The sequence below is a fragment of the Pongo abelii genome, chromosome 4, assembly GCF_028885655.2.
Source record: "Pongo abelii isolate AG06213 chromosome 4, NHGRI_mPonAbe1-v2.0_pri, whole genome shotgun sequence".
Classification (NCBI taxonomy): Eukaryota; Metazoa; Chordata; class Mammalia; order Primates; family Hominidae; genus Pongo; species Pongo abelii.
The window spans coordinates 3,585,991-3,608,334 of NC_071989.2; the positions used below are offsets into that span (position 1 = coordinate 3,585,991).

The 22,344-nt window shown below is 55.4% G+C and overlaps 2 protein-coding genes across 10 annotated transcripts in view; one reads left to right on the plus strand and one right to left on the minus strand.

Annotated features, from left to right (window-relative positions):
• Positions 1-879: 879 nt before the first annotated feature.
• Positions 880-6,444, minus strand: LOC129059322 (synapsin-1-like). Its single transcript, XM_054555380.1, has 2 exons — positions 4,213-6,444; positions 880-2,719 (listed from the first exon to the last, which is right to left on the minus strand). Exon 1 carries the CDS (start codon positions 6,073-6,075, stop codon positions 5,266-5,268), a length of 810 nt encoding a protein of 269 aa, XP_054411355.1. The 5' UTR covers positions 6,076-6,444; the 3' UTR covers positions 880-2,719; positions 4,213-5,265.
• A 152-nt stretch (positions 6,445-6,596) lies between these two features.
• Positions 6,597-22,344, plus strand: part of IRX1 (iroquois homeobox 1) — an 81,108-nt gene continuing 65,360 nt past the window's right edge. For 8 of the 9 annotated variants that reach the window (XR_010139910.1, XR_010139911.1, XR_010139912.1 and 5 more), the window contains exons 1-3: positions 6,609-7,145; positions 10,002-11,037; positions 11,386-11,458. Coding sequence is in view for 2 of the 9 variants with exons in the window: in XM_054555381.2 (XP_054411356.1) it covers positions 6,870-7,145; positions 10,002-11,037; positions 11,386-11,458 (1,385 nt within the window). In the remaining 7 variants the exon portion in view is untranslated. Of the gene's footprint in view, positions 7,146-10,001; positions 11,038-11,385; positions 11,459-11,758; positions 12,180-22,344 lie in introns of those variants that run through there. The other variant, XM_002815402.5, reaches the window with a different exon arrangement.

Here is a 22,344-nt window from a genome sequence, read left to right on the forward strand (position 1 = left end):
CTGCCCCCTCCCTAAACCCCTATGTAAATTTCCCTGCTGGCGTTTCATCATGCAGCAGTGATAGAAAATTCTTAAAGTTGCATTAGATGCACCAACTGTTGCATTGTGTGGAGACAAATTACCTTTGGAGCCTCTCAAAGGTTGTCATGGCTTGGAGTTAGTGGTTCTTGCTTTTGGAAACCAAGAGGAAATGAGGTTGCTCCACAGTCTAAGACTTAAGAGTTTAGATCAAAGTCTGGGATGTGGTACCTTCCATTGCTGTAAGTTAAAACAAACAACAAACAAACAAAACAACAACTCCCTGACAGACTTCTTGTTGGTAGTGTGAATGCCTCAGGGATCAAGAGGAGCTAGGATGGGAGAGACCCAAAGAGTGCGTGGGACTCAGTGGCTTGACTGGAGTCTTCTGAAGGATGCATTATTTTGTTTTAAACACTTTCATGAAATGAGTTGCTAGTACAGAACTGTCCTGACTTGCACCAGGAGGGAAAAAATGGCACTGAAGCAACATGAAATAAGTTTTAAGATAAACTCGACTCACATGACAGTCAAAGGACATTAATTTCCAAAGCGACTTGGGCACACACGTGTACATAACAGGAGCGCACCTCTGTGTGGCCAGGGTCATGCCCACTGCCCTCTGGACTCTATCCACCAGACTCTACCCACCATCTTAGTTTTTGTTGGAGTGTACAGTAACAGTCACATACTCAAAGAGTTAAAATAGAACCCTTCCACATGCCTGCTTTTAAACTGTAACGTCCTCGTAACAGAAATTCTTATCGGAGGTCTGCACGGTACTTGGCAAACAAGACGTTCTACCTTTTAAACAAATAATTCATTAGGTAATTAAATTCAAGTGAGATTACTCTAATTAAATATACACTGCTGTTGAATCATAATTTCTATGTGGCCTAGTTAAAGATGAGCAATCTCTTGTTCCTGACAAAAAAAGAAAGCTTTAAAAGAATTCCCCATGGCTGGAAGAATAGATACACACGCTCTCCACAGAGGTCATTTCAAGAAGGCGGAGACGCAAACACAACACGGAGAGGGGATGTCTCCTGTCCAGAGATTCCGGAGCAGGTTCAGCTTAAGGCTGCGGGTTAAGGTTAGCGGGACCCGGAGGGAAGCCACAGTGATCCCAGGGCGCTGGGTCACTGCGGGTGCGGGTGCGCACAGCCAGGGATCCTGGCCGCAGCCACTGCGGTTTCAGCTGCATCCGATAGGCCCCAAGCGGGAGGCGATTCTGAGGCCAGCGCTGGCCCAAAGACCACAGGACCTGAGCAAAATGAAAAGTCACTTTGTTCCCCACGCCGTGCTCAGCCCGGCCTCCTCTAATGACATTAGGAGCCGCAGCCACGACGGCGCTCACGGGGGCGCAGAAGTCCCGCTGGCTTTGATCCGCGCCTCTCCGCTGCCGAGAGCTGACAGTCGGCTGCGCAGCGGCCCCGCTTTCATTTGTCAGACACGCGTTTGCCGGTGTACCCGCGCAGGCAGCTACACCTGTACTGAGAGAATTTACATCGCCTTGCTTCGGGATGGCATTGATTTGGGACGGGTGAAATACAAACACAAACTAATTAAAAACTGCATAATGGAGCCCTACAGGAACAAGGCAGAAAAACAAATAAATACAAGTGCAGCTGGCACGGCGATGGTGCCTCTGCCCCCGAGCAACCGTCTGGTGACATCAAATTAGAAGCCCTGAGAACTCTCACACCGTTGCTGTTGTTCATATTGAGGGCATAATGGAAATGATCTGGTTAATTAAGGGAAGGTTTATAAAATATTTACGTGTGTGCACACGCATGTAATTCACTTCCTTCGACACTGGGGACGGCGTCGTAGCGGCACTCCAGGCCAGGCCACTGCGGTCCATTCCTCTGCCCTGCGTTTGTGGGAAATACAGGTGCAGTGCCGCAGCTTTAGGGCCTGGGTCGCACTTGGTCCGCCCGCCGCGTTCCCGGGTGGTGTCCCCACGCTGCTGAGGAGCTGGTTCCGCGATGCCTGCGGTGGGGGGCACTCCCCGCAGCGTGCGACTGTCCTGCGTCCTTTGCTTCTGGGCGTTTCCTTCTGGGGTTTCCTTGCAGCGGCTCGAGTCGACTCCTCCCGCCTGCCCAACTCAGCTCGGCTAGCCACTGGGTCCCTGCAGCCCTGCGCCCTCGGGGCGCTCACTGTAGACTATTCTTGGTCCCCAGGGGCCACCGGTCCCTGCCTGGCGTGGCAGGAAAGAGCAGACTGGACACAGGGGTCGGAGCCTAGGGAACCATCGAGTCTCAGCGGCCGGACCCACCGGGGGTCTCAGACGCTGAGGACTGTCTGACTATTGCCTCAATGTTGCGGACTTGGGTGGCCTCCCAGCTGCTGCTGAGGGACGGTGTGAAGTCCTAGTGCGTTTTAAGCAGACTCCTAAGTCTGCGCGCGAGTCGGGGCGCAGCGCCAGGCTGGGGTCCGCGCTGCAGCGCCAGGTAAGGCCGCCTCCGTCGCCACCGAGCCGCGGCCCAACGCAGAGCCCCGCCATCTGGAGCTGACAGCGGCCAGTGTGAAGGCAGGAGGCCAGGCCCGCGCCACCCGTTGCATCCCGCGGCGGGTCTGTGTCGCCTGGTCCACAGCGCCAAAGGCTGGTCCCACAGACGGCTTCCGGGAGTGATGCGTCTCCACGACATCCTCCTCTTCCTTAGCGACCCCCGGATTGCAGAGCTTCAAGACCAGCGAACTGTTTCCCAAGAAATAAAATCGTAAATTAGGAAGCTGTTGGGTGTGTTTAATCTTGTCCTGATGTAAATATGCCCCAGGAGGGTGGGGCAGGGCGGGTGGAATCCTCACCGAGGGTTGGGGGAGAGAAAAGGGAAACGATCTTCTCCAGGAATAACAAATCCCTCCCATTTAGAAAACTGACTCATAATAATAATGATAACAACAGCAGCACCTTGCAAGTAAACTTTCCATCAAGCCTTAACACCAGCTTAAAAATCAAGTTAGCTTAAACTGCAGTTGTACACCAACGCCCGTCCCCCTCCACTACCGCCTCTGGGCCTTTCCTCTCCTCCCTGCCCAATCCCCACCCCCACAGCCTGCCCCCTGCGCTCCCCGAGACACGCGCGCTCTCTGCCCACGCCGCTGCACCCAGAGGCCTGCATCTGTCCCAGCCCTGGACACGCTGAAATTCCTAGCTTCCCAGCAGGGGAGTCCCAGTCACCCCCCACTGCCGAGCTTCGCGGGGTCTCGCCAGCCTCCTGGGCCACGTGCCTTGGGTCCCCGGAGCACTGGGGCCCAAGGGCTTCCGGACTGGATCCCCCCGGCGCTAAGCAGGAGGAGCTCTCCGATTCCGCTGCGCAGCGACCCCTAGACCTGGTTTCGTCAGGCTCTTCGTCTTTGTCTTTGGCACAGTGACCAGGGGGCAGCCACCGGGTGCGGCCAGCTCCGCCAGGAGCAACTTCCGGAGCAGCGGCAGGGCCTGCCTCAGCCACCCCCTTTGGAGGCAGGAAAAGTTGCTGAAGGGCCAACGAAGTGGCTGTCTCCTGCCTCAGAGGTCCAGCGCCTCACAGCTGGGGCGTCTGTTTTGAAAGACAAACAGAGGGAGCCACACAACCTCCCATTCCAACGTCCATCGCCTTTGCCTGGCACCCCTAAGGCGAGCAGAGGGATGGTCCTAGATGCCAGTGACGCTGAGTCCGGGCGGGGGCAGGGGCAGTCTCTTTGAGAGAAAGTTTAGACTTTCTCACGACATTTTTAAAAGGACGTTCAAATCAGGCCCATGGATTCCAGACGCCCAGCCCTTCTGCCTGCTCCAGCATCTGAGGCCATGAAGCCCTGGGCCTCACTGAAACATTTGCTGCTGAAAATGAGTGGCAGAACGAGTGAGAGGAAACTCTCCCAGGAGAGGCTGAGCCAGGAGATTCTAGCTCCTTTTCCGCCCCTCCCCCTCTCTGATGGGATGCTTTGGTGGCAATTCTCTCTCTCTCTCTCTCAGTCCACCCTGCTTCCTAGTATCCTAGGTGAAAGTTTTGGGGACAAGGGCCAAGGAGAAAGAAGAGAGGAGGTGAGTCAGGCCTGCCAGGCTCTGCTAGAACTTCCTAGAAAGGACGTCCTAGAATTGGTTTTAGGACCACAGGCCTGCAGTGCAGCCCCAGGCCCTGGCCTTGGGCAGAGAATAGACCACAATCTCCCCTTCTGCACCTTTGCAGGGCTCCCCGGGGAGCAAGTTACCCAGCTTTGCTAGTGCTGCTTCCCCAGGAACTGTGCAGTCCTCAGGCAGGATTCACAGGGGAGTCTCCCAGTGGGGCCCAGCCAGGTCCTCCCCACCCAGCTCCCTGGTGTTTTCAGGAGCCTGCAATCACTTTGTGATGTGACGCCAATGGAGGTGACGCAGCCAGGACACAGAGGAGTGGCACAGAGGAGTGGGCCTCCCCACAAAGCTCTGCCAGCTGCAGAGAGACCTGAGGCTTGCGGGTGGGGTGGTGGTGCTCAGTGGATTGGATGGAGGCAGACAAGCTGTAGCTGAATCCCAAGGCTGAGAAGTGTCCCTGGACTTACATCCCACCTCATTCTCCAGGTCACTCAAGAGGGCGTATCTCCCCTGTCAACCTGAAATGTGACACTGTAGTTTGCTGAACCGGACAGGGGTGGGTGGGACTGGCCCACTTCTCAAACAGTGAGTCACGTGCAATGGATGGATTTGTTTTGGGTACAGAGGAGAGGAGGTTGAAGATCGGAAATCTATCTTAGGGTTAGAAGATGTCTGGTGGTAGGCTGAGGAACAGAAAAAAGCTGCAGTTAGGGGCTTCCCGGAGTTGTGTCACCAAAAATCCACTCTGCACCAACCCTCGGCGTCCCCACAAACCCCGCCCGGGATCTATGTAAAAGCAGGAAAGGAACCCTGGAGGTTGTAGGCGGATTCTGGAGTGTGGAGGGGCGAATTGAGGGCGGGAAGCAGCATGACTGGGAAGACAATCTGACTCAGAGCAGGGAAAAATCAAGCCCGATGTCGGAGCTGGTTATTAGTAATTACTACTATCACGGGCATTATTGTTGCTAATTATAGGCGATGTCTCAGTGTCTGTCCTCAGGCCCGGAAAACCGGAGCCCTCCTGATGCTGCTGAAGTCCCTGGGCCTCGAGGCTTGGTGAAGAGAGGGAAGCGAGGCAGGGGGTGAAGGGACCGCCTGGCCGGTGTCCAGGATACGGGTGGCTCAGCCCACCAGCAGAACAGCATGCCGACTCTGGCCCGATGGCCGCCTTCATCCCGTAGCCCCAACCCGGCCTAAAGCCGGGAAGACGCCAGAGTGCGCTGCTGAAATTCCCGCGGAGTCCGGTGTGCTGGAGAGCGGCAGCGGGGTGAACTCCCGGCCCCGGCTGTGCGTAGGAGGTGGTTCGCAAAGTGGCCCCGGGAGCCGGGACTGGTACCCGGTTCCCCACGGCACTGTCCGGACCTCTCCAGCCACGAGGCGCAGAAGTGGCCTGCCAGCGCCTTCCCAGGCTCAGGGAGGCGAGGAGGCCCGTGCACTTGGCATCTTCTCCCGGGAGCCGCACGGCCAGGGCCGCGGCGACACCGAGCCCATCTCAAGTGCGCCGCGCCTGGCCGCGTCTTGTAGCCCGACGAGGCTGAGGATGGAGAAGGGAGACGCAGGGAGAAGAGGGACGCGGGACTTGGACCCAAGAGGCCGCTCCGTTCCCGGTCTGGCGGCGGCGGCGACTCGGGTTCGCGTGTTCCGCACAAGTTTCCTGTCTGCCTCTGCACACCTGGTGGACAAACCGGGCGTCCAGGCCACACCGTGTTCCCCCTTCGCTGGGGCGCGGGGGATGTTTCCCTCCGGCTGCCAGGGGGCTTTCTGGGTGAAGAGAAACCCCTCCCCCCGCGTCTCCCCCACCCCTCCCTCCGAGAACCCGCGGCGCCGACTGCGCCTGCTTCCCCCGAGCTGGCGACTTCTCTGCGGGATTTGCCCTCGCTCAAAGTTTGCACAATTGAAAGAGCCCGCAGAGCTCGGCCGCTCCCTGCTTCCCCAAGGGCGGCGAGGCCGGTCATTGGCAGACGATCGGTTACTACCCAGTAGGGGCCCACGGGAACCCGCATCTGGAGTCGGGGGTGTCACGCCACGCCGGTTCAGTGGCTCGCGGAGAGCGTCCGGGTGCACTTCTGCCAAAGATGTCCCCTGGAGGCACCGGCCGCGCGGGACTCGGGGGAGAGGCCGCTCCCCGCCCGCCGTCACCAGCGCCCAGGCCGTCGGCCCCTTCCCAGCTGCCCAAACGGTAGAAAAGCAGGCGCCAAGTTGTTTTTGTTAAAAAAGGGACACACCTCGGCCGCGAAACTGCAAACCCAGTGTCAGACAGCTGTAAACCCGTGTCGACAGGTTGTCAGACAGCTGCGGGGGCTGGTCGGGAAGGAGCCCACGGCCTCCGGGCCCACACCCCGCCGCCCCGACGCGCGCGCCCACCGCGAGAGTAGCTGGCCCGGCCGGCACGGGGCACCACGTGCTCGCGGGAGGGGCGGGAGCGGCCGGCGAGGGCGGGCGGGAGGCTGGGAGGGGGCGGGAGGGGAGCCAGGGGCGGGGCCTGCGCTCAAGGGGATGCCAATCAAAGCATCAACTTCAAATTGTGTCTGAAAGCCCCGCCGCCGAGCGGAGGGCGGCCGCCGCAGTCGGCGCGCGATCGCGGATCCGGGCGCAGCCGGGAGCCGGGCGCCTGCGAGCACCGGGCAGAGGAGCCGCGACCGGCCCCTATCTCCCGGCCCGCCCGAGCGCGCCCGGCCGGCCGCCCGCTCCTCCCTAGACCCCTCGCGGCGCCCCCTGCAACCCTCTCGGCCGGCCTCCGCCTCCCTCCCCGCGCCTTTAATACTCGCCCGCTGCGGCGGTCGCCGAGTCCGCGGACATGTCCTTCCCGCAGCTGGGCTACCCGCAGTACCTGAGCGCCGCGGGGCCTGGCGCCTACGGTGGCGAGCGCCCGGGGGTGCTGGCCGCGGCCGCTGCGGCGGCGGCCGCCGCCTCGTCGGGTCGACCGGGGGCCGCGGAGCTGGGCGGCGGGGCAGGCGCGGCTGCAGTCACCTCGGTGCTGGGCATGTACGCGGCGGCGGGGCCGTACGCGGGCGCGCCCAACTACAGCGCCTTCCTGCCCTACGCCGCGGATCTCAGCCTCTTCTCGCAGATGGTGAGTGCGCCCGGCCTCCCCCGCTTCTCCTCTGTCTCACCCGCGCCAGGGCAAGGGTGGCGGGTCGCCCGGGAGGGAGAGACGACGGGTGGACCTGGTCCGGAAGAGGAACTAGAAAGGTCCAGGGGCAGGTTCCCGGTGGCCGAGGCCGCGGCCCCCGGGGACGCAAGAGGGCTGGGAGGCCGGGCGGGTGACGGCTGGGCCATCTCGGCCTGGGAAAGCGGAAGGCCCGGGCCAGGGAGCGGGTAGCGAGAGAATTCAGAGAGGCCGCAGAAGCAGGCCCGGGGAGCGGTGCCCGCGCTGGAGGTCGGGGGCAAACTCGCCTGGCTCGGCCAGGGCGCCCGGGCAGGCCCACGGGGTTCCTGCAGGTCGGCCCGGCGTAGCGTAGCAGGATTTCCCTTCCTGGCCGCGGGTTCCACTCGCGCGGCCTCTTTAGTTTTCGAACCGAGTCTGGAAAACTTGGTTTTCTCCCTCTTTAGCAGCTCCGAGATAGTTGTATCCGAGTTTGCCAGACAGACCCCTTTTAAGCCTAGTAGAGTCAATCAAAATAATCTTAACAATAGAGGTCCAAAGGGATGGAGAGGTCTCTCCGTGGCGTGAGTGCGAATTTGAGATTAAACAAAAATTAAGTTGCAGTAACGTTTTGGTGTCTGAAACGGTGTTTGATTTTACTTTTGTAAGTTGCCAAAGTTTTCATTTCATTTGCACGGAAAGAAAAGCACTTTTCTTCCTTCGTTACATAATGGAGGATTAAAGAAAACAGTGTCCCTTGGTTTAAAATAAATGCTGTCCTCTTAGTCTCCCTTCCCAGTGGACGTTAGATGTGGGGGCAGGCGGCGGCACACTTAATTCTCCGCGGGGGCATTGGCCTGTCTGCCGGTCCAAATGATCCATTTTCCTTGGTCTGACTGCAAGGTCGGTGCTTAAACTTCGGACGGCTGGTGAACTGTGCGGCGGGAGCCGGGCCCTGGGAGGCAGCCCCCTCCTGGGTCGCTGCCCGCGGGATAAAGCAATTTCCAAGCACCCGCAATATCTCCCCGCTTCCCGAAGGAGAAGCGGGGAGTAAACGCCCCTCCAGTGTGCACAAGCAAAGAGCTGGTTTCCCTGTAACTTTTCTTGTAGTTTTGAAAGAAAGCGGCCCGGCTGCCTTTCAGGTCTCTTACTATCGAAAAAGATCAGCCCCCATTTTGTTCAGGCGGCGGGGAGGCCGGGACGCGATGAGAGATTTACAAGTTGTCCTTTCAAAAAGAATTCCCAGTGGAGACGAGGCCGAAATGTCTTCTTTACAATTACAACTAAAATAATTAGAAAAGCGCAAAGTACATTTTGCAACGATTGGGCAAAAACGAAATCTAGCCGCAGAAACGTTTTCTCGGCGGCCTCAGTCACCAAACTAATTAGTTCAAGAAATCTTCTGGTCTTTACAACTTTCTCAGAGTCTGGAACTCCCTTTGCTAACATTGCAACTCGACCGTTTTTACATAGAGGATGAACATTTTTTACAGAAATTGCGAATGCAGTTGTGTGCCATTTGGGAACCCTGCCTGTGTTTGCGGGGGAGGGAGAGAGCTTCAGTGTGAGGACCTGCACCCTTTGTGGAGAGCTGGGGAAGGGAGATGTTTGCTGTTCTGAGTTGTTTTTCCCCTCTAGAGGGATAATATGTAAAAATTATTCCTACCCAAAAGGTGTGTGTTTCCTCCAGTTCTCCCGCTGGTTCTGAGAGAGTAAACTCAAACCCAAACCCCGATTCTAGGCCTAGGTTTCCAAGCCATTATAATTGGGCGTTTGGAAGTCAAAAGATAAAATTGTATTTGAATGTCTGTCTGGGCAATTTATGGTAATAATGAGGCCTAATGAGGTTGTTAGAAAGATAAAATGTTATTTACCAAAAAACCTGATGGGATAATTTGACTTGCTGTGTTTTACTACTGATGATAAAAAGAATATTGATTGCAAATAAATCACCGCCTCTAAATGCCTGCAAACAGTTAGTGTTTGCTCCCTCCAGATCAAAGTCAAACTTAAGAGATGAAGTAACTGAGAAGAGGCCTAGGATACTGAACCGGTTCCCCTCCTGGCCGCCGGTGGCTCCCTGCCCTTGCGTTAATATTTTACAGGCTAAGCCTTCCTTTTGTATTTAAAAAAAAAAATGTTGTTTTTGTTATTGTTGTCGATGATGGCCGGGATTAAAATTTTAAATTACCTGTCACCACTAAAGACCTTTTAATGTGGGTAAACCATTATATGCAGATTAATTTGGAAGGCAAAGGACTGTGCTTTCGTTTTAAATTGCTGGCGGATTTAGACCGGTAGAAAACCCGGGATGGTTTATTTTGATTGAGCCCCCTCTGGGCGGCAGAGAGGAGGCTTGGGCTCTGGGCCCTTTACGTTTGGAGAAATGGCTTTATCAGCTCAGTTGAAAGGTTTTTCCCTCTAGCTAGTGAAAGATAAACTTGGAAATGCAGGTTTCTGCAGCGGTTGGTGGTGGGGACAGGGGTCGCCTAGGGAACTTGCAGGGACCGCGGCCTCTGTTGTGCTCTTCTGGAGAGTGCACTGTTTCTGGAACTTTTCTAGAGTGGCAAAAACGATCTCCACTGTCGGTGAAGGGCAGTTCCTGAAGTCAGCTCGTGGTCCTGGCTCCCCTTCTCCCCAGCAGTGAACTGGGGGTGACTTCCTGATCTGCCCAGCACAGGAGAGCCCCGCAAAGCGCCCGGGAGGCCCTCGAGCCCACTGGAGTGGCTGCTTCCCACTTTCCCTTCTTGGGGACTCATCTCTCTCTCTCTCTCTCTCTCTCTTTCCCTCTCTCTCTCCACTTCCCTCCTGTCTCTCCTCGACGGCCCTGCCCTGTGGCTTCAGGGCTCGCAGTATGAACTGAAGGACAACCCTGGGGTGCACCCCGCCACCTTCGCAGCCCACACGGCGCCGGCTTATTACCCCTACGGCCAGTTCCAATACGGGGACCCCGGGCGGCCCAAGAACGCCACCCGTGAAAGCACCAGCACACTCAAGGCCTGGCTCAACGAGCACCGCAAGAATCCCTACCCCACCAAGGGTGAGAAGATCATGCTGGCCATCATCACCAAGATGACCCTCACGCAGGTCTCCACTTGGTTCGCCAACGCGCGCCGGCGCCTCAAGAAGGAGAACAAGGTGACATGGGGAGCGCGCAGCAAGGACCAAGAAGATGGAGCGCTCTTCGGCAGCGACACCGAGGGCGACCCGGAGAAGGCCGAGGACGACGAGGAGATCGACCTGGAAAGCATCGACATTGACAAGATCGACGAGCACGATGGCGACCAGAGCAACGAGGATGACGAGGACAAGGCCGAGGCTCCGCACGCGCCCGCAGCCCCTTCTGCTCTTGCCCGGGACCAAGGCTCGCCGCTGGCAGCAGCCGACGTTCTCAAGCCCCAGGACTCGCCCTTGGGCCTGGCAAAGGAGGCCCCAGAGCCGGGCAGCACGCGCCTGCTGAGCCCCGGCGCTGCAGCGGGCGGCCTGCAGGGTGCGCCGCACGGCAAGCCCAAGATCTGGTCGCTGGCGGAGACAGCCACGAGCCCCGACGGTGCGCCCAAGGCTTCGCCACCACCACCCGCGGGCCACCCCTGCGCGCACGGGCCCTCCGCCGGGGCGCCGCTGCAACACCCCGCCTTCCTGCCTAGCCACGGACTGTACACCTGCCACATCGGCAAGTTCTCCAACTGGACCAACAGCGCATTCCTCACACAGGGCTCCCTGCTCAACATGCGCTCCTTCCTGGGCGTTGGCGCGCCCCACGCCGCGCCCCATGGCCCTCACCTTCCTGCACCTCCACCACCGCAGCCGCCGGTCGCCATTGCCCCGGGGGCGCTCAACGGAGACAAGGCCTCGGCCCGCAGCAGCCCCACGCTCCCAGGTACAGCTCTAGGCCGCGTCCACCTGTCCCCTAGCTGGGAGTGCAGAGGCCTGGTTAGGTGTCGTAGCGTGGGGTGCAGCATGGGCCGGGAGGGTACCAGGCAGTGGTCGCTAAGCCCTGGGGCTGCGCTTAATCCCTGCTTCAATTTAGAAAGCCAGACAAGGCCCTAGGGCTCTCCCAAGAGAGCTTTGCCCTACCGGCGGGCCTGCTAAGGGGTGGTGGTGGGGTGAGGGGTGACGTTTTTCGGCGAATCTGCCTGGGCAGCAGGCAGAAGTTGATGCGAAGGAGGCCTGGGACCTCTCCCGCCCGTCTCTCCGTCCTAACTCTGCCTCTTCTGATCTCTCGCAGAGAGAGACCTCGTCCCCAGGCCAGATTCGCCGGCACAGCAGTTAAAGTCGCCCTTCCAGCCGGTACGCGACAAGTGAGTGCTGTTTGCTTTTGCTATGGGAGAAGGCGGTGGGGAGGGGGGAGGAGGAGTGGTCGGGACCCGGGCGGAGCTGGCTGGGTGGCGGTGGGAGTCGCGCAGTCCTTGTTGAAGGAGCGCTCCCCGCCAGCCCTGGGCGCCGGGCGAGCCGAGGAGACTGGAGTTTCTCCGGAGCCGGGAGCCGCGCTGGCTGTCGACCCCGCCCCCAGGGCTCCGCTGCTGGAACCGGCGACGCCCGGCGCTGCGTCCCCCACTCACAGTGCCCCTGTCTTCTTGTCTCGCTGTTTTCCCATGCAGCTCTCTGGCCCCGCAGGAGGGAACGCCGCGGATCCTAGCAGCCCTCCCGTCCGCCTGATTAAGGGTCTTCTTTTACTTTTGCTGGGGGGAGGGGGGAGGAGTTGGGGAGGGAGGGAATGTGGGAGGAATTAAGACAAATATTTCAGACTGGTGTAAAGGACAAATATGACAACGACGTCAAGGACTCCCATCCATCGCTTTCTGCAGAAAGGGGCTTGTTCGGTCCCGAGCTCGCGTCCAGGTGGCCAGGCCTCTCTGCCGGCGGCTCCGGTGGCTGCGATTATCGGGTTCGGTAAATGCCCCCACGTGCTTGTGTCTCTTTCCCCCCTTTTCTGTATATAGAGTGATTTCAGATTGTAAATAGCGCGTCAGCGAACTTGTCTAAATCATATATTTTTGTCTAATAAACTAAATGAAATGACGCCCCCTCCTCGCTCCTGCTGCTGTGTGCCTGTCCAGCGTTGTGTGAGAGTGTGTGTTTGTGTGTGAATGTGTGTGTGTGAGTGTCTGTGTATGTGTGTGTGTGTCTGTGTGGGAGAAGGAGAGACAGAGAGAGAGAGAGAGAGAGAAGTGGGGGATAGAGGGATCCTGGAACCCTGGGCGGGACCCAAGGGCCTGTGGCTGGGGGAGATGGGCTTCTCATGGAGGGCCTTTAGAGAATGTTTCCACCCAAGAGGCAGGTGCTTTAAACATCTTTTTGTTGTTTGTGGTTGTTGTTGAATTTTTAAATATTGTCACTGTGGCAGTTTCTTGCTGGCAGTTCAATTGCTTTCAGGAACATTTTTCTGAGACATAATTTTCTCGGGACATAAGTTCAATTTGAGGCAGTTTTACAAAACGATTTTATAAAGTCGGTAAAAACGGAGGAAAAATAATTTTTATTTGCGACCCCAGAGAACTTCGGATTAGAAATGAGCTTATAACTAGTTGTCTCAACGGCGCATCGTGGCGCCTGGCCGTTTTCTGAGTTGAGTGTGAAAATAATGGAGTATTGCTTTGCATGAATTTTTAGTGATTTGCTTAAATCAAGCACGGTAAGAAATTGGAAGGCTCTTTAAAACTCCACAGATGGGCCAGCTGGGATGCGGTGCGGGGGTTCTCTGCGGTGTGAGGTGTGAACCAGGGGCTGAGGCTGTGGTGGGAAGCGAGAAAGAAGGGGTGGCTTTGGTCTCCCAGGGAAGTCCCTTTACACTTGGGCTCCACGGACTGCGTCCTTTGCCCTCAGGCGCGCGCACCGCGGGCGTCCAGAGTAAATTGTCCTTAGATGGCCGCGGCCGGGCAGCGGGGAGGCAGCTGGGAGCAGCGATATTGGGAAACACTCGCAGCGGGGCTGGCCTCGGGCGCGCGCGAGTGGGGAAAGGCCTAGGATTCTGGACATCGCTGCGGGTCCGGGACATCAGCATCACTGGGTTCGGAGCGGGACGCGCGCCAAGCGCAGCAGCAGGCACCTTCAGAAGGCTTTGCGGACCCGGCGCAGGGCCTTCAGGGCGCAGGCGACTCTGCGTTGAATACGTGAAAACTGAGCCAGCAAACATTTCCAAAACTGCCAGCCAGGATGTGGGCTGCTGGGAAAAACGGTCTAGTGGGGACAGGGCCGAGTCCCGAAGTCAGAGCGACCATCCTCCGCTCGCACCCTCAGCCTGTGACCCGCCCTTCCCGGCCTGCTCGAGACCCGCTGGCGCCAGTGATGCGCGTGGGGACTCCGTGCATGGCCGAAGCGAGGGGAAAGTCGGGGCGCTGGTGTCTTTTCAGAGGTTCCAGGAAAGAGGGAGGCTCGCGTTAGGACTAGGAGGTGCCGGTCCACGGCTCCTACCCGCCCCCGACGCCCGCATCCTTTTACAGCCCTCCGTCCCGTTCCTGGTCCCTGTAGAGGGGAAGGTCCTCTCCCTGCCCCGAGGCGGGAGGAAAAGCGGCGAAGAGGAGGCTCGAAGGGCGCCGCGTAGGGCAAGTGGGCCGAGGACACGAGGGGCGCGTCGGGGAGCGGGGAGTGGGCGGGGTGGGATGAGCCAGGCAGTAGCCGGGCCGGAGCGGAGTGGAGTGGACCGTGGGCGGACGGACTCGGGCCGGGCCCCGGGGAGCAGCTCCGCAGTCTGAATGGACGTGCTGCAGGCGCCCTCTATGGTCCGAAAGCGGAATGCGGCCTTGACCAGCGCGGATCTCGCTCCTGGGGTGTGGGGCAAATCTGGGGGCGCTGGGCCTTGGGGCTCCGTGGGCACGAGCCTGGATTTGTAGTGATGGGGACCGCTTTGGGTTCCAGGGCTGCATCCACTGGTTCTTTGTGTGTGTTTTGGGGGACTGCCGGGCCTGCAGGGTAGGCTACTGGTATTTGGAGGTAGTGAGCACCGGGCTCTACGTGGGGTACTTTTATTGTCCAGTGCCTTCCTTGCTAAATCAGAGAGGTGTTTCTCATCTGCCCTCGGCCCTAGCCCTTCGTGGATCATCAGAGCCCTGGGCTCATCATTCCAGAGGTTCTGCAATGGGGCCCTAGAGCCTACTTTGACTGCTGGGCCCAAATAGATCTTGTGTCCTTAGCCAGATGGTGTCTCTAGAGGGGCTTGACCAGCTACGCCCTTCGCCTCTGATGAGGAACTGTGTTCCCAGCCACAGAGACGTGCTGCTCAAGCAACCAGTGTGCTGGGAGATGCCTTCTGGGTGACGCTGGAAACAGCAGGTTGGATTCAGGTGGGCCAGGTAGAGTTCTCTGCCCCTGGGCAAGTTCAGCTCTTTATTTCCCTGAATCAAATCGGATGGTCTGTGCTGGCACCTGCTGCTTTGCACACCCCTATTTCCACCCTTTCCTGATTTTTTGGTCAATGCAAGACATTTGGGACCCCACCCCCACCCCCACCCCCACAAGAACTGCTGCTGAGGTGGCTCGGCCAGCACCTGCTCATCCTTGGGAGTCCTGGCTACTGAGCTGCGTGGCCTAGAGTCATGAAAGGTCTGTGCACCTTCCTGAGAGCTAGGTTTTCCATACGAGGAAATCAGATTGCTAGCCTCAGAATTATTTTTCTCCAATGAAAAGCTACAAATGAATTTGTAATGGAGCACTGAGGGCATTTTTGTCCTTTGGACACTATTTGTTTACATCTTTCTGGCCATGGGAGCCATCTAGGTGTGCAGGGTCCCATGGGAGCACCCCACATGCCCGGTGCTTCAGCTCCTGAAAAATCTGGAGTGGACATAGAAAATCCACAAATATCCGTTGCTTCTAAAAACAAAGCCCTGTTAGTTCTGGAGGGGCTTTCTGCCTGAGGAAAGGGGCTTCCCTACCTCAGCAGTGCCCAGGACTGTTTCAGAGGTGGCAGCTGCTCTGTGGCCGGCAGGGAGGAGACGGTCCCTGAACAGACTAAGGGGAGATTGTCCACAGGACTAATTTCCAGACATAGGGTTCCCCTTGTCATCAGAAATGGGTTTCCTATAGAAAAGTTCCCTTTTCTGGTTATATTGGGCTTTTTCTGGAGGGGTATGTGTGTGGGGGAGAAAGACATAAATCTGGTCCTGGGCTCCTGCGTTCTGTGTTACAGCCCTGGCAGCCCCCAGCCCAAAGGTTGAGCTGGAGTCTCTGAAATCTCCTTGCTCGCACCATCCTGCCCACTGTCCTCCGATCAATTACATTCACCAGCACATTTATCTCGCCTGCAATATGGAGAATTCATATTCATATCTCGGTTTTAGTGGTCTGACACTGATTAATGTAATACGTGTCTCGGCTCCAAGGGGTGCGCCACCGATGAATCATGCCCTATAAAGTTTCAGTCGTCCTTGTAGATGGGACTCTGCCAGAGAGCAAGGAAGCTGGAGTGAGGGAGGGAGGCAGAAAGGAGAGAGGACACGGTGGGCCACAGCACCCAGGGGTACCTGGGACAGGGCACTGGCCTTTGGCTTTTCAACATGGAGGGTTCAGGCAGGCCCTGTCCTCTCTGCTTTTGAACCTCTTGCCTGAGAGGGGAATGCTAATTTCACCCTCTCCTGTCCACCCCAGCCACGATGCCAGTGGGTCGCTGGTCGCCTCCTCTCACAGAGGCAAGGTCTAGGGTGGGGTTAGGGATTCCAAGTGGAGATGGGGTTTGTGGACTTGGACTTGGGAAGAGTGGACCACTGAATGCACTTCTCAAAATGACAGGGCCCTGTTTGTTGGTGGGGACTGCAAGTTGGAGGTCAAAAAAAAGGGAAGGTAGCAGAGCCTAGGGAGGGTCACCTGCAAGGGTGGGGGAGCACTGGCCCCACGGAGGAGCGGAGCTTCATGGTGCCCTTGAGGAAAGAACTTGCAAGGCCAGAGGAACCTCCTGTGTGTGCAGAGGAACGTGCAGAGGAACACCTCTGCAATGTGGGCCACACCGCAGGACCCAGCACTGCCACAGGAGTCAGCCAGACTCTGAGCCCTCCAGAAAGGAAAGGGAGGCTTTAGGGAACCAGACACTGAGCGTGTTCCCAATGCCTGGTGACTTCTCTGTTCCCACAGAGGCCCCTGCCATCTCGCTGGCCCTGAAGTCAGAATGTGGCACCAGGAGGGGAGGGAATGTGGGGTAAGTCCAATTTGGGGGCCAGGAGACAGGGCAAACAGTGGAGGGGGCGCATTCTGGGGGAATTAAGAAGCCCACCCACCTTTAGGTATCCCTTGAGCCAGCGAGCGTGGGGAATGCATAGATTTGTGGAAGGAGAGCTCCTCACTCAGGGCACCCAGCCGCCTCGACCGCCCGGAGACTTTTTCTGTGCTTTGGCCGCCGACCCCGGCCCATGGGCAGCCCCAGAGCAATAGGAGCGGCTCCAGGGAGAGGCCATGCTTTCCAGGTCTTCTCCGGCGCTCCCCACAAAGCCAGCGACTCCAATTATGACTCCTGAGCTGAGAGGCCTGCCAAGGTCATCCCGCGGGGACTGCTGGCCGCCTTTTGTACCCGGCGACTGGCGGCTGGACGCAGATCCCCTTCCCTCGCCCCAGAATGACGTCTGAAAATGGACCTCTTAGGGCGAGCGCGGACGAGGGCCAGATGCCAAGGCGGTCCCGGCCCGGTGACTTCAGCACTACGAGCCTGGGCCTGGGGGCCCCGGGTATTTTGAGGGGCCCAGGAAAATGGTTTAATTTTTTTTTTCATATAAAAATATCCGGTAATTTTTGGGTCGAAGAAAATGTGTTAATGTATATCAATATATTCATCTTTATACCAATGGAGTGGTAAAACAAAATTTTTAATAAGTTTCTCATGAAGAAGGCGTCTGCCTTAGGCCCACGGAAGTCACCACGTGGCCTGGGACTGAGGAGGCTTCAGGAGCGACCTAAAATGTTAGGATTGCTCTAAATGAGGAGGCAGAGAAAAGGCAGCCTTGAACCCGGGAGGGAGCAAGGGATGGAGCTGCGCGCTGGGTGGCAAGACATGGCAAGCCAGGAAGCTGGGACCCAGGGACGGCTCGGCCGCGCCGCAGGATCCCAGGCTGTGGGCCTGAATGGTGACCACGCGGAGCACGCGCCCCGGAGTCAGCTCCCGTCCGCGCCGTCCCAGCTCCCCGCCTGAACCCGGCGCCCCTCCGCGAGGAAAGGCCGGCCCTGGCCCTTTCTGGGCAGTGAGGGGGGTCAGGCCGACCCGGGGAAGAGGCCGAGCAGTCAGCGCCCCTCCTTCCCCTCGGGCGGGGCATAAGTGGCCGCCCTCTCCGCGGCTGCTGTTGGGCTTCTGAAGACGCAGCGGTTGTCTCTGATCCCCTAATCCATTTATCCGGAGTCGTGAGCGCAATGGCTGGTGCGGGGACACAATGGCAGGAGGTGGTGGGGGTGGAGGGAGACCGGGCACTCAGCTAGCGCCACCCTCCTCCAGCCCCACCCGAGACGCTGAGCCACGACCCACCCTCCACGGGTCCCACGCCCTCAGGCAGAACGCAATGGTGGGAATGACGCCAAGGTCGGTGAAATCTTCCAAATTGAAGGGCTTTTATTTTAAATTCCGATTCCCCTTTGAAACAGCCCTTTCGATGAGGGAAGAAGCCAGCTCCGTTTCTGCGTGCGTGTTTATGATCTATCTGTGAGCGCGGCGCTCTGGAAGGTCACCCAGGCTGCGGACGCCCTGATAGCGGGGTGACAGCCTGCAGGATTCCCCAGCTGGTCACTTTCATTCTTGGTGTGTGTGTGTGTTTCTCTGTCTTCTCCTGTTTGCTGTTTGTCGCTGCTGTATCTTTGCTTGTTACTGAATTTTAAACATATGCTTAATTGCCAGAGCCTTGGATAGCTGCAGAAATGCCTGAAAATATTAAGTACTTCTGTGAGATGGTCGGCAAGAGAAATTTAAAAAGGTGCTGTCTGCAGTGAATGTTAAAAAGATCTCACAATGAAGTGATTAACATTTTTATGAATAAAATTAATCACGCATTAAACTCTGCAGCACAGTACATCTGAAAGCCAAATGTGGAGCCGAAGCCCCCTTTCTTACACCCAAGAATTTGGAGCCTTCCCTGGCCCACAGCAAGCATTCAACCATTAGGAATTTTAGAGTATTTATGAGAAGATACGTCAATAAGAGATATCTAAGTTTGAGCTACCCCCTCGAAAGAAAAACCCTCCAAAAATGCCTCCACCGCCCTCTCCCCCCCAACACACAAACACGTGGCAACATTAAAAAGCAACCAGTAATTATTTTATTTTATTTTATTTTATTTTAGCAAACTCTCAACCAAAGCAGGCCGTTTCCATTCTCAGATATGCACGTGGGATATGTGGCCCTGGGTCAGGGAGGGCAGGCAGGGCTGATGCAAGAGGAGGGGCTGGAGTCCGCTTTTTCCTTCCTAACCCCCATCCTGGGCCCACTCTTCTGGCAAAGCTGATCAGATTGGAGGGCGGGTCTTCTGCATTATTAAAATTTCCACTCTTCCAGATAATAAAGTGTGATTTCTCCTCTCTCTGTCTCCCCTTCTCTCTCCTTTCTAATCTCTTGCCACTGTGGTTTTGGGATTATTCCAGCAGGCTGTACAAAGGGAAGCGAAGGCATCTGAAGTGTCACTCTACAGCTGTGCAAAGTAACAGCATTTCCATTTTGTTGATGCTCCCAGCTCATGTGTGCAGCAGAAGGTGAAATCAAAGAAGCCGGTCTTCCTCAGTTGTGCACATTATTTTTCACTGCTGTGGCGAATCTCTCCGAGCTCCGTGAACCGATAAAACAACGGTCCCTGTTTGAGTTGATATATTAATATTTACTGAGGATTTGCAAGGTTGGGGTTAAATGTCAGCAGATTGCGGGGGCAGTCCTGTGGGGAATAATTAAACAAATCTCACAGCAGTTCAGCTTCCTAACATCTTTATTAATGTTTTTTCTCCTTCCCTCCTGAAAGAGTACATTGAAATATTGCTTTTGCAACCTTAGAGAAGATTCAGAATAAGCTTAATAATAAAATACTGCGTTGGCAATGTGTGCACCTGATGGTGTCCCGGAGCCTTCCTTTCCAGGTGTTAGTGAGTGAGGGAGACTCTGATGTGTGAGTCATCACCAAGCTGTTGTGATTCTCACCTGCTCTTCTATCAAATTTATCGTGACCAATTTGCGAAACACAGTAAGACTGTTCCTGTGATTTGATCCACGCCCTGGCTATGCCTGCACGGCCCACTTTGCTGAGCAAGGTGACTGCAGGCTGCTTGTTCCAAGGCCTGCCTTCTTTAACGTGATTACAGTGTGCACTTTAGTACAAGTTCGACAATTCTTTTTAATAAGCTTCATAATTAGTGTTGGGATGCCTCATTACAAGTCATAGCCTGTAGCGGTCCTAGGCCACACAGCCCTCTGCAATCTGATTTATTTTTTATCAGGCAACAGGAGCTGTCTGGAGTTTTTGTTTGTATAATGGGGGCCTGCATTAGGCCCCCAGTGTAAAAATACCACCAGGAAATTAATTGCTTCTGTGTGGATTCACCACAGATGTGTCCTGTTGATCAGAATAGTATATTTTTGACTTTGCTGTCCTACAGTGAATTGTAAAAAAATAAAATGAAAGCCAGCAATGCACACATATTAGCATCCACGCAGATTCAGGAGGCATAATTGAAAACATGGGGCTTCAAAGCAGGATGTCCAGGGCAGGTTCGAGATTCTGGTAAGACTTTTTTCCTTCCTTTCCCTTTTCTCACAGCTCTTATTTGATAAGAAACCCATGTATTTTTGTATTGTCTGTAAAGGAAACCTCTCCATGAAAAGCACAGGGCCAGAGTCTCAGTTGGTTTCTGGCTGAAAGATTATTCACGATAAATACACCCCAGCAGAGTGGCTGATTTCCCTGACACCCACCCTGGGCATCGAGACCCCTGCAAGCTTCAGCAGACAAGGGCCTGTCTCAAGTGTGCCTCCCGGCCACCCCAGAGGGAACACAGGTGGATGCTCGGTGGCCGGCCTCGTGGACGCTTTCAGGGTGGTGTGTGTGTGCCACATATTTCCCGTGCAGACCCCGGTTTCCCCGCATTGCTCCCTGGGCTAAGACAGAAATACATGCCAAAGGCTTCCTTCCATCTCTTTGCTCTTGCATCACACCACTTCACCAGTTCCTGAACTCTGATTAGGTTGTGAATTGCACCTCCAGCTTTGAACACTTAAAGGATTTTTTTTTTTCAATCTTAGTCCCTGAATTAGAATGTGTTACTTCTGTGTTCTCTTCCCAGCACTGGACGGGTCATTGTTGGTGCTTCCGTGTGGACGGATCACATCCCGAGGGTGGACATTTTGCTCCTGTGTTCCTTTGTTTGTTCTTTTTCATCCAGGAGTTTTATGATTCTCCTTGTCCTTCTCTTTTGAACTCTCATGTGGTCAGCCATCTGCTTTCCTTGCTCGGCACGGTGTTGGGATGGGGTTTGTAAATTTAATTTCAGATAACATCTTGTTTGTGAAAAAAAGAAAACTAAAGATCAGTGTAACAATGATAGTGAAGCATATGGAATTGTGCAGGAAAATAAATAGGTTTAGTATACACAAAAACATATTGCTCTGATGGTTTTATTTTATATTTGTTTTTTCTCTGACTTTAAATGCTCCTAAAGACACATTTGGCATTTTTGCGCCAGTAGCAAGGATGTGCAGAGATGTATTGATGGAAGAATTCTAGTAGTTCCCTATTAAAATTCTGTAACTTGCCATATTACCAGTAAACGTGAGCTGCCAGAGCCTACAGGTAGGCAAGGGCTACCAGAAGGAGAGACGTGAGGAAACCTTGCCAAGAAGCCAGGAGAAGCCCCATTGGTCCCTCCCACATGGCATTCAGACAGAGGGTCCTCCAGCATTGTGGGCTCAAGAGTTGTCCAAGTGTGTGTTCGTGTGTGTGGTGTGTGTGCGTGTGTGTGTGAGAGAGAGAGAAAGAGAGAAAGCGCTAGCTCTCAGGGTGGGGATGTAGGGGAGGAGACCTAGAACTGGGTTTGTCCGTCTGCGTAATCTACTCTCTCTTTATCCTGCTCCCAGATGCCCCTCATCCTCGGGAGAAGACTCTTAGAGAAGCTTGTTACAAATGCATATTCCTCAGCCACCCCTCCTGAATTCCTGTTTCAGCAGGAGTGGAGTGGGCCCAGGAATGTGCATTTTAAATCAGGGTCTTAGGGTCATTCTGAAGCTGAAGGTGTAGCCTAGGCTTCGACCCTAAGCTGCGTTAAATGACTTCTTGCTAGAGAAGCCCCCGCTAAAAGAGTCCAGTGTCACCCGCCCTGGTTTATTAACACTTGAACTGAGATGGAAAGGTTTTAACTTATTGCAGAGCCAAACAAATTAATCTTTAATGGTGAGCATTGCTTCTGCTCAACCAAGGGAGGGACCTCTGGGAGCTCTCTGCAGTGCTCCCCAGGCCAGCTCCTGGGGGAGGGGCCTGGTCACTGTGAACACATTCTGGTTGTGCAGAACCCACGGCGACAACAGATCTTCGCTGATGTCCTACTGTGTCCATGGCCATCAGGGCCATTTATCAATTCCCAGCAGTTAAAAAGGGGATAATGAAATGTTGCCTGATCCCCAACTTATGGCTGGAACCGAAATGCATGGCAGATTCATTTGTCAGCCAGCAGCAGCGGTGGCACTTTGGGCTCTCTATTCTAGGGACAGTTCATTCCAAGGGTCTTCTCTGCAATGGAGGGCCACTGATTATTTGTGACATAATTAACCTTTACTCATGCACATTTTACTTTTTACTATTCATGCAGTTGCTAATTCCAAAAGTAGAGGGCAGTTGTCCAAGATGTAATGAAATGGATGCCGTGAGTGAGAGTCTCTCATTTGGTGAACGAGGCTGCAGACCCTTGATAGAAAGTCCACATTGAAGGAAGCCCCCAGTGAAAGGAATAACAAAATAATTGTAAAAGTAAAAATAATAAAATATTGCGGAATAACAAAATGTTGTTGAGTACAGTGTTGTGAATGAGATCTGAGTGCTGACCCCAGGTGGCCTCCAAGGTAGGACAAGGAACACAAAACCCAGGAGACCTTTCCAGGGAAAAAAAGCAAAAAGATCACCCCACCCAAGGCACTTGCTTTCCTCTTCATTTTTCCTCCCTCTGTCACCCACATAGAAAAATAAAGATAGAAAAGAATTTCTCAGCCAAGTTTGAAACCAGCCTAATTTACATGGACTGATGTTCATTT